The sequence below is a fragment of the Eleginops maclovinus genome, chromosome 12, assembly GCF_036324505.1.
Source record: "Eleginops maclovinus isolate JMC-PN-2008 ecotype Puerto Natales chromosome 12, JC_Emac_rtc_rv5, whole genome shotgun sequence".
Lineage (NCBI taxonomy): Eukaryota > Metazoa > Chordata > Actinopteri > Perciformes > Eleginopidae > Eleginops > Eleginops maclovinus.
The window spans coordinates 15,982,831-16,000,021 of NC_086360.1; the positions used below are offsets into that span (position 1 = coordinate 15,982,831).

The window sequence follows — 17,191 nt, forward strand, 5'->3', positions numbered from 1 at the left end:
GGGGTAACTCTACATTATAGGGCCAAAATATAAAAATTCCTACATGTGAACATAACAATTTGTATTGCACTGCCCTTAATTTGTGCCTCGTGATCTCTTCAGTTGTGTAGACTTAATGCCTAAATTACCTTTGATTTTGAGCATACATATTATCACATTAAATGGTGATTTAATCCTTGATCAAAATCACACACAGCTGCGGTCAAAACTAATTTTAACTGTGAAATTACATTTCATATTCATCTATAATAATGACGTCAAAGACACTTTAGCTGCTACGTAATCTGTCCCTTTAAGTGCAAACGTTGCCAGCGTGCGTGCTGCGTCATCACGTACTTCAGCAAAACAAGCTTGCGGATGTAGTGGAGGTTTGGAGGATATTTTATCACCTGTATTACACAAGATGACTGATTAAGCAGACACAGGCACAAGGAACCTGTTAGGCGTTTTGCTTCAAATGTTTGCTTTTAAGTGAGTCTTCTTAGCTAAACCGCAGTAAATAAGTTATTATTGTTTTAAGAGGTTTACTGATCAGAACCAGTGAAATATGCTTAGTGGTAGACTACTGTGCATGGGTCCCAACATCTACGGAAGCCCCGACAGTTGTTTGTAAAGGCAGGTAACATCACGTGAGCAGATATCTTATTGACACATGGTTCAACGGTTTAAACATTTACATAATGGAAGATTTGTAGAGCATGCAGAGCTGCAAGTCTTTGGCAGCAGTTCTTAAGAGAATGTTCTGCCTTTAGGTGTCTCAAGACCTACAGACAGGATGATCTACATCATAATGGGAGTCTCAGGCTGCGGAAAGTATGTATACTGTCTGTTTCTTTATTAGGGGAGCATCTCACATAACAAGCACATTAAATACAGTTTAATTAACATATTACAGGTATTGGGTCAAATGTGGGATAAAAATGTCTAAATTCTTTAGAAAAAATACAGATATTATCGAGGTTCCACGTAAGTGATCAACTAATGTCCCATTACATAATTAATTACAGTACACAGGCATCTGTTTCAAGGATACTGAAGAAAGTAGTAAGTAGTAACAAATGCTTGTTTTGTCTACAAATAACTTGTAATTGGCCTACTCTAATATAAGGCTTTTCTGTATTTGATCAAATATTTATTTAATGTCGCCTTTTTACAGAAGTGCCTTAGGGGCCTTCCTATCGGATAAGGTAATTAGATCCATCCCTTTTCCTACACACACCTTTGTGTTTCTGTACACAATGACATAATAACAGTGCATGTATGTGTGTGTAACCACCAATCAGCTGGGCTGGCCTCTACATGAAGGGGATAGCTTCCACCCACAGGGGAACATTGAGAAGATGGCTCGAGGTGAACCACTTACAGACCAGGTATATGTATGTGTGTGTGTGTGTGTGTGTGTGTGTGTGTGTGTGTACATGTCTTGTCAGCTCAAATTGAATGTCAGTCATTTACAGAGGGAGACATTTCTCTGATGTCCTGAGTAAATTATCCTCCCAGGCTTACAAACATAGATTACACAACAACTAGCCAGAAAAAAACAAGGGGTACATGCTGACTATCAAAATAAAGATAGACCTCTAAACAATTGACTGGCTACCTGCCCAAGTTTACGAGCTTACAGGCGTTGCGAGCCCTTCAAACATTTGACTGCAGTTTGCTGATAGCAGTGTGTTTGGTGGCTCATGATAACCCCCCACTCAGAAATTTGCTTTGAACCCGGGTAAGGATTGTCCCGGGATTTTTCTTCTCCAGTACTTTGGCCTGCTTTAAAAAATACTCAACACTTGGTAGTTTGAGAATGTATGTAAACTTGGGATTACTGCATGGCTGTAGCTAAAATGTGTCTTTCGTGCCAGGATAAGAGTTGGCAGGTTGAGGTTTGGCATGACCAAACAGAACATTTCCTGTCATCCGAGTTCAGCTCTTTATATTAAAGGCACGGCAGTGTATAATATAAAAATATGACTTTGGATCAAATTAGCACTGATTCTATTTCTGGTTGATCAAAGATGTATTAGTGCTGCCATGTTTGACTGCCCCATTAGTTATTTTATTTAGTAAGACTCAAGTCTTTTAAACAGAAAATATTGGCACTAAGTTCTGACTTTGAATAGTAAGATCCAATTTAAACATCACTGCCTGCAACTGTGAGTGTACTCTGATTAAAAAACAATTTTCATATGCAAGTGTTGTCTTTCCATAGAAGCATGCCTGTACATAGTTTAAAACTGTTTTGGTGAATTTATGAACCCATCTTCACTATGATGACAGGCTTCGCCATTACAGACTCACTTCACACTTTGTTGCTCTATGATACATGAGTTGCCTTTCTAACGGCCAAGGATTTACCTACTCAGTAGTGTTAAAGGGCAAAGCCTTATTCATGTCCATGCTGGTGACCACAAAAAGCAACGATTTCCGAAGGCATTGTTTTGTTTTTATATCTCGGGAGCCTGAAAAGCTGGGGACCCCTGAAACAAAATAAATAATACCATTTATTCTCCTTCCTAAAAGCAGCTTTATAACCTGCTCAGTACTACACAGAAAGAAATAGTTCTCACCTAAGAGTCAGATATTTCTATCAAAATAAAGGTGAGTAGAATACTAGACTTACATTTGTCTGGTGGCCAAAAACATGAATCCAAATGCATGTTCATCCAACCCAGTCTCTGGTTCTTCCATAACGGCTGGCTGGGTAAAAAAGCAACTGAAAAAATAATCACAAAAAGTAAAAAGATTTCTTAAAAAAGCCCATTTAAAAGCCCAATAAATCAACAAGATGCTCATAACACAAAACAAAACAAATGATTATTTGTCTTTTCAGGATAGATTACCCTGGCTACTAAAACTACATGAAGTCATTGATAGGTAAGAACAAACAAACTTTTCATACTCACAAACTATTATGCACATGCACACATTTTTCAACATACTTTTGTTATGACAGAAATGGGTTTAAGGAGTTAGAATGATCTAAAGAAAAGAGTAGCGAGGTAAGGATATGCAGGCTCGAAATTGTTGGAAAAAAAAGATCAAAACTATCAAAGATGGTTTTGAAAATTGAAGTGAAAACTAGAGCGTGGGGAGAGTCAGTTTGGAAGAGTGAAAAACAGATTAACTGAGTGTGAGGGGAGAAAAGAGGTGGGGAGAGATGGAAAGTATGCCATCTCTTTCTTAAGACCTCTGCGGCAACATCAAAGACTTTCCTACTCTTCCACACTCAGGCATCCTTTATCAGCTTATCCTTGTATCCCCTCTTTTCTCTCTTCACCCTTTATAGCTAGCTGTTTGTGACCAAAGTTCCCTTTTAGTAAAACATTTTCCACGTTATCCACACAGCATTACAGTGTACAGGTCAGCAGTTGTTCCTAATTCCTTCTTTCACAATGTGCATTTGTGTCTCAGAGAAAGGAGCTCCAGCTCAGATGCCCTGGTGGCATGCTCCGCCCTGAAGCGTCTGTACAGACAGATCCTGCTCCACGGCTCCAAAGCCCTCGCTTCTTCCTCCGGTCCAGACCAAGATTGCCTGCCTGCCTCCTTTCCTGATGTCTGTTTTCTCTTTCTTTATGGAGACTACAATCTCATTCAGCAGAGGATGGTGGCCCGGAGGGGTCATTACATGAAAGCAGATCTTCTGCGTTCCCAGTTTGATGTTTTAGAGCCTCCGTCTGATAAGGAGAATGTGTTGCCACTGGACATCAGGAGGAGCATCACAGACATGGCTATGGAGGTGGACAAGCACATAATAAGCGTCAAGTCGTCACCAAGGCCAGTCCATATCTAGGTCATACCAAGTGAAGTAGGTTTTGGTTTAATCTACTCATTACTGCTACAGTACAGAATGTGTATGATTCTGTGGTACTTTAAACTTTTCCAGTAGGCCTTCCAGTATATTCCTGCTGAAGAGTGCTTGATTTGGGAGCATAAAGAGCTTTTTTGGAGGGAATGAAAAATGTACTTCCAACAGTGTGCCAAAAAAAAACCGGCCAGATGTGGATATTAGCTACGGTATTTTGAACTCAAAGAGCAGAAATGTGAAAGTATGGTTAAGAGTTGCACTGTAAAGACACAATGCTTCAGCAATTTTTTTTGAAAAATGGAGAAACTACTTGACTTCAATAAAAAAAAGTAAAATGCTCTTCTGGAGTTTTGAACTTAGCATCAGTTGCTTTAGTTGCAAGCAATGTTGTTATTTAATTTCATCTGTCACACCACCTTTCATGCACTGATATCCCCTGCCAAATGCACCGAATAATCATCGAGTGCAATGTTCACACTAAATATGACAAAGTAAAACAGTAAAAAGGATTCGGATTTAAATAATGTACTCCTACTCACTGCTGTATGGAACGTTAAGCTCGCCTGACTTCAGGTGAAACCACACTAAATGTCAGATCAGGTCAAGGTTTCACGATCCCTGTTTCCTGATCTATAAAATCATCTTCAAGGACACACACACACTCCCCCCAATACACACCTCAACTCAGCACTAGGGCTGTTTTTGTGGTGTGACTCATCTGCAAACCTCAACTCGAATATTTTAGGAGCTTCTAATCCAGAAAACCCCTTTGGCTACTCTCATATCTCACACATGCAGACGAATGGGTGCATACACACAACCAGCCACAGACACACACATACATCACAGGAGATTAAAACGCCCTCAGTCTGGCAGCAACAGACAAACACACACAGGTTGTCAAGTGGATCACATACACACATATCTGATGTCAGAATATGTGTCGTGTGTCAATTAGTCCACCATGTGTCAGCCTAAGGACACAAAAGCAGGGATGAAACAGAGCGTAACACACATTCTATTATGCACTAAAAATGGCTTTGACTTCATTTGTTTTGTTGCAAGAAAATAGTTTCATGTTTGAAGTGAACATGGAGACACATAATTCACTCATAATTAACAGTTAAATGTAATTAGAATCAGAAATAAAATACTTGTGCACAATTCCAGTTGGTCAAAACAAAACAGCTGATGTTATTGAGGAGAATAAGTGTAAATGCCCTCTAGTGTTTGTAGTATAAAAGTACAACAGCAGATTTTAGATGTGCAGAGAATAACATAGCCATGGGGTTTCATGGTGGGATTCGCTTTCAAATTTAGCAAAGGTGGATTATATGTATAAAATGACATATTAGATAACTATTCTTATCATGGAAAGACAAGAAACCTGTTTGTGTTTTGACTAGTGTTTTTAATAATCGCTACACAATGCAGGGCACAACATTATGTGTTTTCAGCTTCTCCATTTAATACAATTGCAAATGGGATTAAGGGATCATGAAACAAAACACTCATCTTTAAGGCGGTTCCTAGGAAGTTGTGATGTTTTCATATTATACACTTAATGATGAATACAATAATCTTAGCAGAAAAACAAATCCACATATTAATTATTACTTAAAGTGGTTGATCAAAAAAAAAAAAAAGTTAAATTAAACCAAGTGCTACTCCTTTTTTAATCAATTATTTAAAAAAATAAAATAAAATAAAAACAATTGTAATGTGTACATTATTTTCAGAAGGACTGTAATACTAGGACTGAATATAATGCAGACAGAGGTTAGTCAGGGAAGTTAAGGAATGCATATAAGTATGTCTTAAAAGTGTGACAATGCAAATGTATCTTGCATGTCTCTCGTTTGATCGTTGATATTTTGTTTTGAGTCTAGGTGCTTACAATACAGTATGCATGTGTGTGTGTGTGTGTCAGAGACTGAGAAGTTGTTGTATTGCAGTGCAGAGGTCTCCTCCGGTGCTGATGAGGATCTGCAGGTTTGCCTCTCTGTCTCCGAAGCCCATTGAGCACAGATGCTCCAGCTCGTCCTGGAACTCAGCATCCTCCACGTGAACCTGCGAAGACATGGCATTTTTAACAAAGTTTCATGTGCGTATCTGTTGCATTGTTCACTCTTTTAAAGTAAGTACTAAAAACAGCAACTCCTGGTCTCAGCACAACAACAATGCAACCACTTTATGAATTGTTGTACAACGAAAACCTAGCTTATAGCACTTTGGCCAAATTAATTAAAAAATAAATAAAGTTAACTATCGTTGATAAATAAGAATGGTTGCTTCTTTTATGCACAAAGTGCGGTGCAACAAACCAAACCCGAATGGGAGCTCTGGTCTCTATGGGTTCAAGGGTATTAATCTCTTGCACTTGTAGGGTGATCCTACAGAGTGTTTGTGTAAGTACTTTTGTTAACGATAAAGTTGTGAGGACAGATACCTCATGATCGGTGTTAGCCAGCGCCTGTAGCATCTGTTGGACAAACTGCTGCTGCTGCTGCTGTGTCACCGCGGCAACCCGAGGACCACTTTCGGATTGGTTGTTGAGGACAGAATCAGATACTAGCTCAGGTGCATCATCATCAACACCGGCTCTGCAAGACAGACATCTGGTGGTAAACATGTTTACAATTTATTGAATGTGCTATGCATAAAAGTATTGCTTCTTCGCAGCAACTTAATCATTTTGCGAATCATCTTGAGGTCAAGGTGTACCGTGTCATTGTGTGTATTTAACTTGTATATTTATACTCACGTAGGTATCAGTGCAGGAACCTCGGTAGCCAGAGTCTGTAGGCCCTGTTGGATGTGTTGCAGAGCCTCCATGGCTCTGGGGTTCAACATGGCTGACAGCAGTTCTGGACTTTGCATCTACAAATTGAGTACTTATCATTAAAGCTTGTGTGCAGAACATTTGCCTCCCCCCTCTGGCAAAGGAAATACCGCATGGGAGAGGGAGCAAAGAGAAGGAGAAGCAGCTGGCATTGTGGAAGAAGCTACGTTTCTTGTAAGGATACTCCAGATAAAAAACTCAAAAAACTTGCAGTTCAGAGCAAAAAAATAAAATTGAGTGTTGATCATACACAATACATGTTCCCCAATGTTGAGCAAACCATAATACTTTTTGTTATAAACCAGTTGCAAGACTTGTGTGCTTAGAAATTAGGAGAGTAGCATAACCTGTTGCAGGAAGAGAGGGATTTGCTGTCTCATCTGCTGCTGCAGCTGAGGGTTTCCTGAGAACAAAGGGTGGCTCAGCAGCATCTGGAACAAGATGGAAATGAGAGCTATAAAGAGAGTGTAGGATTTATGTGGAGAGATTATGGGGATATTGTTAACAAGAAATGAGGAGGGGAGGAATGTATATTTTTTCCCCAGTTCTGAATTGCAGACCATGTGATTTACTGTTGCAATTTATATGCTCATAAATAAATAAATAAAAAAATTGAACTGCCATGGGTTCCCTGTTATATATGTTTATGTGTTTTCATCAGTGATGTAAAGTAACTAAGTAGATTTACTCAAGTACTGTACTTAAGTACAATTTGAGAGACTTGCACTTTACCCGAGTATTTACATTTGTTGCTACATTGTACTTCTATCCCACTCCAATTCAGAGGTAAATATTGTACTTTGACCCAACTAATTGTATTTAATACCTTAAGTTACTTTGCTTATGTAGTTTAATGATGTGAAATATAAACAATACTTCAGTAAGATTTTAGTTATACCTGGACTAAAATTCACAAGCTACCCTGTAGTATACAAAGTCAGCACCTTCACCAGCTTTGATAAACACAATAATGCATCAATATATATAATCAAAACATGTCATTTACGTTATGCTGAAATTGGCTAATCTGCATAATGAGTATATTTTGATGCTAATATTTGTGTACTTCTAGGTGAGAAACATTTTGAATGCAGGACTTTCACTGTAAAAGAAGATGACTACTCTCTGGTAGTTTTGCTTTTACTTAAGTACACAATCTTCTACACCTCTGGTTTTCATCCACTCATAAATTGTGTAGCGTCACCTGTGCAGCCAGGTCCGGGTTCTGGCCGAGGCAGTCGAGAAGACTGTTGACATACGGCCCGGACAACAGGCTCTCCATGAGTCCGGGACTGGCTGTGATCTCCTGTAGCAGGGACTGCATGCCTGAGGGAAGAGCAGTATGCCATATTTTAGAGCTCTCCATTTAAAAATTGACTGATTGAAATTCACTAAAATGCATATTAAACGTATACTTTTGGGCAATCTGTACCAAATCAAGTTGTTTTCTAAAGTCTGTAGAATATTATATGTAGAACAAGAACTTTTGGCCTTCAGAAAATCTTGTGCGTCCTGGATTTGAAAATGCTGTTAGCCATATTGTAATGTGCAAAGTGTATATGAATAATTATAGTTATCACACCAAATAATACTGGAGGCCTGTTTCTTGGTTTGTTTTGGTAGAAATAATCTAAAACTTTTAAATAACTTGAAATACAAGGGACAGAAAACATAAAGTACATTTGTATGCATTGTTTCCCAGACTTGTTTGATTTTCTTCTTTTTATATTAGTTTAGTTGAACTGTGATAGATGTGTATTTCTGTGCCTGCAGTGAGGGGGTTCTGAGGGTTCGGATCAGCTCTCAATTCTCCAAGAGGATCTGAGGAGTGACTGGAGACGGGTTGAGTCTTTTTTCTTTCTCCTTCATTTGGCTGTTGTTTCCCAGATGATGTCACCACTCGGGTTACTGCTATTTCGATCTGAGAAGAGTGCATTTAAGTATACGTTTATTTAGACAATATCAATATATAAAATCAATAACATAGCAAATAATGTAAAGTGCAGAAGGATGCAGTAAACACATTTGGTTTATTTGAAGCTTCCATTTAAATAAGGAGTTCTCAGTGCACTGAAAACAATATAGTCAATGAGTATAGAAGAGACACCACCAAAACACATACTAGTTTTGTCATTATCTGAACAGATAGTTAAAAAAAAAACATAATTTCCAAACCTGTACCTGTGATAATTTGAGACATTTTGTGTCAGTCTTCTGAAGGCCACCTGAATCGCTATTGATGTTTTCAGGGTTTTCCTGCTTTGGCTGCAAATTTCCTAATGCTTTGTCTTCATCAAGCATCACATCCTCGATCATGTCAGGGTTCCTGATGAGCTCCAGCACCTGGAAAGGGAGGCAAGAGATAGACACTTTTACCATGCAAGTGGGAGTAATTAGTTGCAGTACTAGGAAAAATACCCTTTTTCTCATTTGAACTAAATCAAATCACACAACTGTCCTAATCCTAAAGCATATTTAAAGAAAAAGGTAGAATTTATATTTTGAGTAAAGTATTTTCAACCTGTAGCCTTTGATTTTTTCAATCCCCACCTGTGTGAGGACATCAGCATTGTTAAGCGTATCTCCAACCTCTGTGTTTGTCTGCAGAAGCTGCTGAATTTGGGGATTAGACAGAATGAGCTGTCGGGTTAGTTGAGGGCTGGAGTTGGACAGGGTGGTTTGTACGAAGGGGCTGCCCAGGACACGGCGCAGCATCACCGGGTCAGCCAGCAGCCTGCTCTCCATCTGCCGCTGGAGTTCAGAGAATAAGCCAGGCCTGTTGTTTGTTAGGCCAAAAGTGTTCAGACCTTCCACTGTGGAATCAAGATCACATTTTTAAATCAGGTGCTTGTAAAATGAACTGGACAGCAGAGCAGGACTGGACCCCCCTCCCCAAAGCAGCAACATAACCGTTGATGAAGAGAACAGAAAAAAAGAAGGCATAGTGGGGGATATACTGTAATTACCCAGACAAAGGGGTGAGTTGGGAGACGGCGTGACACTGTCAGGGTCAGGATTAAGAGCAGCTGTGAGCTCAGACTGGACACTTTCCGAAGCTGGATCACTGGTGGGTGCAGCAGACGAAAGCTGAGGCCTGAGAAACAAGGACTGAATCTGAATCTACCATATTTGAATCTCACACTGATACACTAGCTTTCCCATTATGTACAATAGCTTAACTTTAAAGCATGGCATCCAATTGTTTTTGTGTGGCATTATATTATATTATAGGTCAGTCCACGCTTACAAGCATGCAACTCTTCCATTAAGTAAGGAACTAAGACACTGAATTTGACATCAACTTTTTCACAAAGCATCAACGTGCAATTTTATATTTAGCAGTGTTTCTTTTTCTACCCTAAAGTTACACAGTAAATGTGCTGGCTTTCTTTAGGGCATTTTGATTCAGGTTTACTAACACAGACATTCCTATTGCACAAAAGTGACATGTCTTTTTAGGAGTAGGCTAAGCATTTTACACAAAGCCTATCATGGGCAAATACATAATGCACAATACCGTAAAAGTACATGTGTGTTGGTCTTTCTGTGTCTGTTGAGCAAACGTCATATCGCCCTGAATGTTTATGTACCTTTGGCTCATGCATAGGCTCACTGACTCATCTCGTGCTGTAAGATGACTCAGCAGTTCTGACTCCTTGAGCACGCGACCAGAGTGGATCAGCACCAGCTGCTCAGCCGGGACTCCCACACCCTCTGCCAGAAACCATTTCAGCTGCACAGAAATACAAACACACACCGCAAAAAACTATCAGCCTAAGCGCATACAAAGCCAGTTTACGTAGAACCCAGACACCAGTGGGCGCGTTTGGCCTCCTGACCTGTGTGACGGTGCAATCTTCTCTCACGGTGAAGTCTCTGCTCTCAGCCAGACCTTTGACGCTGACGTGGATCGCTTCAGACATCTGACAATAACCCGGTGCGCTTGATTTAGCATTCTCCGAGCCCGACATCTCAGACCTGACTGCGCCAAGAAGTGGAAAACGAGCAGACTTGAGGAGGATGAGCAGCGGACCTGAGGAGGATGAGGAGCGCGCAGTCCCGGGCCGGAGGAGCGTATGTCCCAATGACTCGGCAGAAAGTTGTGCCAGTTTTGACCCGACTGCGCAGGGTGGTGAAGATTTAATTTTTCTCGAAAATACAAATTGTAAACCTTTTTTTAAAAAAACGTCTGTTCATATTATAATGTTGTTATTTACAAGTGTGCTACCTCGCGCAGTCTGGTTAAATTATGCCATTGCTAATATTTATGTAACCAGTCACAACTTAAAGATATAGTACACCACAAGTCCAGTAAAAAAAATATTCTTAAAATATTATATTAAAATTCCCATTCCACATTAAAGACATCGTTTCACATCACCAAATAGGTAAATGGTTTTATCAGAATTTCTCCAAAAATGGTTGCACTATGGCACCACAAATTAAAAATCTCTACCTTCTCTGTTTCATCTTGCAGTCTAAATGTCAGGAGAATATAAGACCATTTTTTTCACTGAAAAGTATTTTATTGACTTTACAGTGAGAAAGAAAAAAATAACATACATTTTATGTCATTTTGGCATTAAAACCCCAACATAATCAGAACAGGCGCACAGCCCTGAACAGCACTAGGCTTGTGCCTGCAGAGGGCAGCACTGTGTGCCAAGCAACCATTTAAACGCAACGTTTGAACCGAACCATTTTCACGAGCTTAATTCTTGATCAGATGAGAAATACACCCTGCTTCCTCTGGAGTGTATTTTTGTGTATGTGTGTTTGTGTAATTAGGGGGGCATGCAGTATATGCTGACATTTAGTCCAAGCAAAAAACATAAAAACAAAGGAAATTAAACCCTGATAGTGATCAGTCGTGCTTTTCTTCATTTGTTCATTGATTTATTTAATTTGGATGTTATGTCTTTCCCATTTGGGACCTTCATAGATCCATCTCCGAGCCTTTCCTTCCTCTTTTGTTTCCCTGCAAACCAGAAAGTACACAATTATTTATTATAAATAGGACAAAATATTTTGATGATGTAGTTCATGTTGTTGGTCATTAAAGTCCGTGCAAGTAAAAGAACAAGAACAATTATCTGAACTGAAAATAAGCTTACTTGTTCTCAGACCTCAGCTGGATGTACTTTATTACTAAACTACATAACACTTGTATTACTGCGCCTGGGATTACTTTCACTGCAACTTCTCTCACTTCACCTGACTGTCTTGTCTCTTCTGTTCTACAGAAAGGGAAAGAAGGGGCATTCATGCACATGCACATTAGCATCAGCTTACATATGGAATGAATTCCCCTTGGAGATTTTATAGCTTTATTATCTTGTGATTTTTATGATTCTCTTCACTGTTTTAATTTGTAGTTGTTTTCTTGTAAATGTTTAACGTTCTCAGAGATCTTAATCTCAATGAGGCTGCCTGAATGAATGGGGACAGAGGGAAATAAAAGAGTGGTTATTTAAACTCTCACCTGATGTTTTGGTTGATCTGACTGCAGACCTTTGACTTTAGACTTTTCTTGTTCAAGGGCCGCGTGTAGTGATGATACCTAAACAGAAAACATGTATCATTCAAATGCACATCAAATACAAATATATCACGTCTTTGTTCTTCGTTCATAATCTTTATAAGACCGTAACACACCTGTGATGACAGTTCTTCTTTTATGTGTAGTAGCTCTTCTACCTGTAGAAGGAGTTCTGCTTTATCTTTCACTGAAGGAGAGAAAAATCAGAAAACATTAGGAAGATCTTATTGAATCTTTGTGAGGAAGGAAAAGGAGAGAGATATTTGGTGTAATTTTGGTTCAACTTACTCTCTCCCTGTTGGAGCATCTTAAGCAGCTGGGAATTTCTTGCTTTCACCTCTTTGTATTTCCCCTGTAGAGTTGAGAAGCAAGGTGAAAATAAGTTTTAAAAGAATCTAAAGTTAATCACCATTGTGTTACTTTTGGACAAAGCTCAAGACATTTGCATGTATCTATTAAAAGGGCTATAACCAACAGGAGATACACATATAGCAAATAGAAAAACAGACCCTAAACTGTATTATATTTTTGCATTTAAATAGATTAGCCATCTATTAGCATGATCAGGGTTAAATGACAAAATAATGGGACAACTGCTAGTGTAACTATGAAACAGCTCACCTCCCACTGTGTAATGTTCTTCTTTAGCTTCTCGATTTCGTTGTCTTTCTTCTCCAGATCGTACTTCAGCTGCTCTGCTCTGGGATCCTTATAGGACAGACAGGTAGAAAAGAGACAAATTTGAATTTTTCTGCTTATTCAGTTAAGTAAGGAAACACAAACTTCACTGCAGCGATGAATCTTTATTAAATAACTGGGAAATGTAGAGACATAGCTGTATCAATACACTTGTAATGTAAGCAGGGGGGAAAAAGGTATGCCAGGCTTTTAAAGGAATAATGAAACTAAATTTAGTAAGAGGGCTCAGAAGTCACAGTACATTAAAACATTTTGTCTTTAACAAAACTGCTGATCTACTCTCTGATAGGCCAGATAAAGGAGATAAATGCAAATACAAATGAGATACAACAATACGTGCAAATACTGTTCATGTGCTGTAAATGCCTGAGGCATAATATGTAAAATGCTGAACCTATAGTGACTTGTGTGTGTTTCTGCGGTCTACTCACGGGTTCATGTTCTGTGGAGGTGATGACTTCTTGTCCCTGGCTGTTGGTGAACTGCTCGCGTCTCTTCTCCTGTTGGACAATTCGAGCGATGTCATCCTCGACCTTGTTGAAGAAACGCTCCTCGGGCCCGTTCCCCAGTGCTAGGTTAGCCACTCTGGCATCCTGAATGGGAGCAAGGCTTGTGTTTCGTAAGGTATGCGGTACATGATCAATGATATTCAACACAAAATAAAACCCTGAGCATATTTTTTAGTTGTCATTTAAATATCGATAATACATTTATATACAACACATTCTGTCAAATTAAACATAGTTTGGGTTAAGAAAGAAATAAGATGCTCAGCGACTCTGCTCACCTCTTTCTCTTGCTTCTTATTCAAATGTTCTGCAAAGAGACAAAGAAAACTAACATTGTTATGTGAGCTACACACAATCAAAGTTGGATGACTATTGAAACTGATCAATAGGTCTTCCTCACCTGCACTCCCCTCCGCCTGGAAGTCCTGCAGTGAAACCGTCTTTTTGTCTTTCGCCTGCTGATTCTTCTTTTTGTCCTTCTTCCCTCCGCCATCTTTACCTACTCGTGCCTTTGGCGAGGATGCGTTTGTGTTGGTGTTCTGTATAAAAGCAGATCATTCAACTTTAACTTAGAACTGAGGCTCTTAACCATTCTCAACTATTCAAAACCTACTAACTTTAACATGACTTTGAAACAAAACTTCAAGAACATTCAACCTCTTTTTCACACTAGATGAACTATCGTATTAAATAAGGAGAGTGACATTCCTTTAGGCTTTACTCCAGCACACTGGATTTTAGGAACCTGCAAAAACTATAAATCATTTAAAAAAACAGTTAAGAGTACAAATCAGCAGTTATGTTTGACAACTGTCCACCAAATGTACCTTTAAAAAAAAGGTACATTTGTGTGTGGAAAATATACCGGTTTTTGTTGTTCAAAGTCCAGTTTGCTTAGAATCAAGGCCTTCTCCAAGTCAGCCTCATAGAGCTCACTGGTTATCTACAGGGGAAGAAGAAAACAATGAGGACGTTGTTACCGTCTGTAACATCAGACAAGAACAGTTTAAAATGCAGTTATATCAGGGAAAGAAAACCTATAACACTTCATGCAAGTGCTCTTTTCTAATGCATGTAGGACTACAAGATTTTGTGCAGCCATAACCTCCTACAACCAATCTTCAGAAAGAGGGTAAGGAAAAAGGTGATGCGCTCTGCTTCTGGCTCATATTGTAGCACACAGCAATAAAAACAACTCTATACAGTTGGAAGTAATGTGTCTTATTGAAGTATGCGTAAATTATTGAGAAAACTTTATTTTGGACATAACAGATCACATTAATTGGGGTTGTGTTCTCTTACTTGTTCATCCTTCTGCTTCCACTGTTGCCATCCCTCTGGAGGTACCATGTTATCCGTGGATGTAGGACTGAGGAGTTCACCAGGCTATTCCGGACAGAGTCATAGTGGGAGGTGGGACACAAGACTTCTGGGGAATCTTCTTGAAGGCCAGATTACGTAGCTGATAGAAAGGGAGATATGAGATTAATTCAAACACTGACTCTTCTTGTGTCCACCATCTATACGAATATTCCCCTAGCTGTTTTGTTTTTATTTATTTGCACACAAAAACAGTGCAGGGAAAGGAATAACAGATAACAATAAAGATTACACAATTCCTGTAGAAAAGTTTCAAGAGTAAGTGGTATTCCAATAGGTGTATGTTTACAACTATATATTGAGTCATACAAGTATTGAACTATGTTTTTTCAAATAAAAATAAAGTTAATGTTAATGTTGATTGTAGTGGGAAGAAGGTTGTTCCAGCAGGATGGTCCTCTATATTACATTAATAATCAAGGCATGACCCACAATTCAGAGGAAAAAAAATTCCAACAGATAACATCTGTACAAACCATTACCATGTGTGCATGGACAGAATGAACTGTGTCCAGAGATTAGGACTTTCTGATCACCAACCACAATCCATTCAGACATCTCTGATCATCAGGTGCTGTGTTGCTAATTGTACATAGAATACAATCTATATCAGGTGAGGAACTTTTTTTAAACTTTGTGGCAGGTCGCTGTAACAATAACTGATGATCTGACAACTATTCTATCTATAAATTTAAAAAAATGTCAGTGTTTAGGGGCTTGGACTGGGAATCGTAGGGTCGCCGGTTCAAGTCCCCAAACAGACTTGAAAATATGGAAGGTGGACTGCTACTTGGAGAGGTCCCAGTTCACCTCCTAGGCCCTGCTGTGGTGTCCTTGAGCAAGGCACCAGACACCTCCAATCCCCCCTCCCCATTGCTCCCCGGGCGCTGCACAATAGCTGCCCACTGCTCCTAGTACTAGGATGGGTTAAATGCAGAGGACAAATTTCACTGTGTGCTCTGCTGTGTGCATGTATGTGACTAATAAAGAGGGTTTCATCCTCCGATTATATCTATCTATCTTCTGTCACAACTGTGTCGAATTACAAAAACAAATTTAAAATGTTTATTTATAATACGTGTATGTGCATATCTGTCTCTTCTGTAAGGGCCCATCTGACCACCAGATGCGATGCAAATTGCAAGATTATTTAGTTTCTTTTTATTATCACAGATATAATATTATGTCATATCAGATGTTACTTCTTGCACTATTTTATTTCTAATCTGTTATTTCTTTCATTATTTTAATTTGTTGTATTTGTTTTATGTTCGATATATATACATTCATGTTGCATTGTTGGAGGAGCCTGGGACTTAAGTTTTGCATTGCCATATCTACACGGTAGCTACTGTGTATATGACAATAAAGCCTTTGAATCTTGCATCTTTGAATCTTAAATGCTTGGTTATGTGTATTATCAAGCAATAGCATGCTGGCTAAACACTACAATTGAATCAACGTCAACACTTGCTCTAAACGCCTGAAAACCAAGCAAAGAGAACATTGACTGTTGTCTGCTGGAATGTAACCTGCAACAGTTTCAATTCAGGTGAAATGAAACTGAGAAACACAATTGAGTCATGTCTGTAACAAAGTCCTGATAAAACGTGTGAAGCAGAGGGGATTGTGATGCTGCCCTCACTCACCTCATTTGCCTCACTCTGCTGCTGTTCCCTCTTCTTCTTTTTCTTGTCTTTCTTCTTGTCGTTGCACTGAGCCCCTTTCCCCCCGGCTCCTGCCTTTCCATGTCGGGGCTTTCCGGAAGAGTCTCGTCCGGATTTGTTGTTGGTCTTCCCCGCATCGGAGGCGTCGGAGTCCGAATCCGAGTCTATCTGGAGCAGGGCGAACCGGGAGGCGGTGGTGGGGACGGTGATCATTGCCATGTCGTAAATGAAAACTAACCGACGGAAAAAGGAGACGACGAACAATACAGTTAGAACAACTTAAATTCAGTCATACAACCACAACCTAGCTTCTAGTTGCAGCACCTTTTCAAATTAATACACAACAATACCTGCCTAGTGATTTATTTCAATCGAAACATTTTACGATGAGTGAGTTTAATCATATCAGGCGGTCGTGATTATGATTTACATCTGATTTGAACTGCATCGTATGTAGCGGCTGCTAGCATTACATAGCAGCAAGTTAACCTAGCTAGCAGCACAACGCTTAGCCGGGTTCGTTAGCTTATAAACAAGTGCAAAAGTAGCGACGCATGACAGTCAAAAACACATTAATGAACTTACGTTGTTCCTTTGTTTTTAATACACGCTGTGACTTATTTTGAAAAGATAGTGCGGACAAGAAAAAGTTGCTAAAGAAGACTTTCACCTGTTCGTGGAAGGGCTGTTGGTAACTGTGGTTTGCTACAAGCGACTGCCTGACTACAGCAGCCCTGTGGGGTCAAAAAGGAT

At 39.4% G+C, this 17,191-nt stretch overlaps 3 protein-coding genes across 9 annotated transcripts; 1 reads left to right on the forward strand and 2 right to left on the reverse strand.

The window, feature by feature from the left end:
* Positions 1–341: 341 nt before the first annotated feature.
* Positions 342–7,390, forward strand: LOC134873208 (probable gluconokinase). Of its 6 annotated transcripts, none has more exons than XM_063896667.1 (7): positions 342–629; positions 753–813; positions 1,157–1,187; positions 1,284–1,370; positions 2,828–2,871; positions 3,409–3,802; positions 5,733–7,390. In XM_063896667.1, the coding sequence occupies exons 2-6, from the start codon at positions 776–778 to the stop codon at positions 3,785–3,787; spliced, it is 579 nt and encodes a 192-aa protein (XP_063752737.1). In that variant the 5' UTR covers positions 342–629; positions 753–775; the 3' UTR covers positions 3,788–3,802; positions 5,733–7,390. The 6 variants fall into 6 exon arrangements, with proteins under 6 accessions (XP_063752737.1, XP_063752736.1, XP_063752734.1 ...); XM_063896666.1 differs by having other exon boundaries at positions 5,758–7,390; XM_063896664.1 differs by lacking the exon at positions 5,733–7,390 and having other exon boundaries at positions 3,409–5,517.
* Positions 5,199–11,269, reverse strand: LOC134873205 (ubiquilin-1-like). 2 transcript variants are annotated; one of them, XM_063896662.1, is made up of 11 exons: positions 10,484–11,269; positions 10,235–10,377; positions 9,611–9,738; positions 9,195–9,457; positions 8,826–8,987; positions 8,412–8,565; positions 7,849–7,970; positions 6,992–7,075; positions 6,567–6,682; positions 6,252–6,405; positions 5,199–5,872 (listed from the first exon to the last, which is right to left on the reverse strand). In XM_063896662.1, the coding sequence occupies exons 1-11, from the start codon at positions 10,613–10,615 to the stop codon at positions 5,729–5,731; spliced, it is 1,602 nt and encodes a 533-aa protein (XP_063752732.1). In that variant the 5' UTR covers positions 10,616–11,269; the 3' UTR covers positions 5,199–5,728. The 2 variants fall into 2 exon arrangements, with proteins under 2 accessions (XP_063752732.1, XP_063752731.1); XM_063896661.1 differs by having other exon boundaries at positions 6,252–6,420.
* Positions 11,270–11,518: 249 nt separating this feature from the next.
* On the reverse strand, positions 11,519–17,189 carry gkap1 (G kinase anchoring protein 1). The gene is given in 13 exon segments (XM_063896663.1): positions 11,519–11,622; positions 12,127–12,204; positions 12,300–12,370; positions 12,472–12,535; positions 12,805–12,891; positions 13,314–13,475; positions 13,670–13,698; positions 13,792–13,930; positions 14,257–14,334; positions 14,694–14,774; positions 14,776–14,853; positions 16,421–16,671; positions 17,109–17,189. Coding segments are annotated over 12 exon segments (1,146 nt in total). The 5' UTR covers positions 16,658–16,671; positions 17,109–17,189; the 3' UTR covers positions 11,519–11,580.
* Between the last annotated feature and the right edge of the window lie 2 nt (positions 17,190–17,191).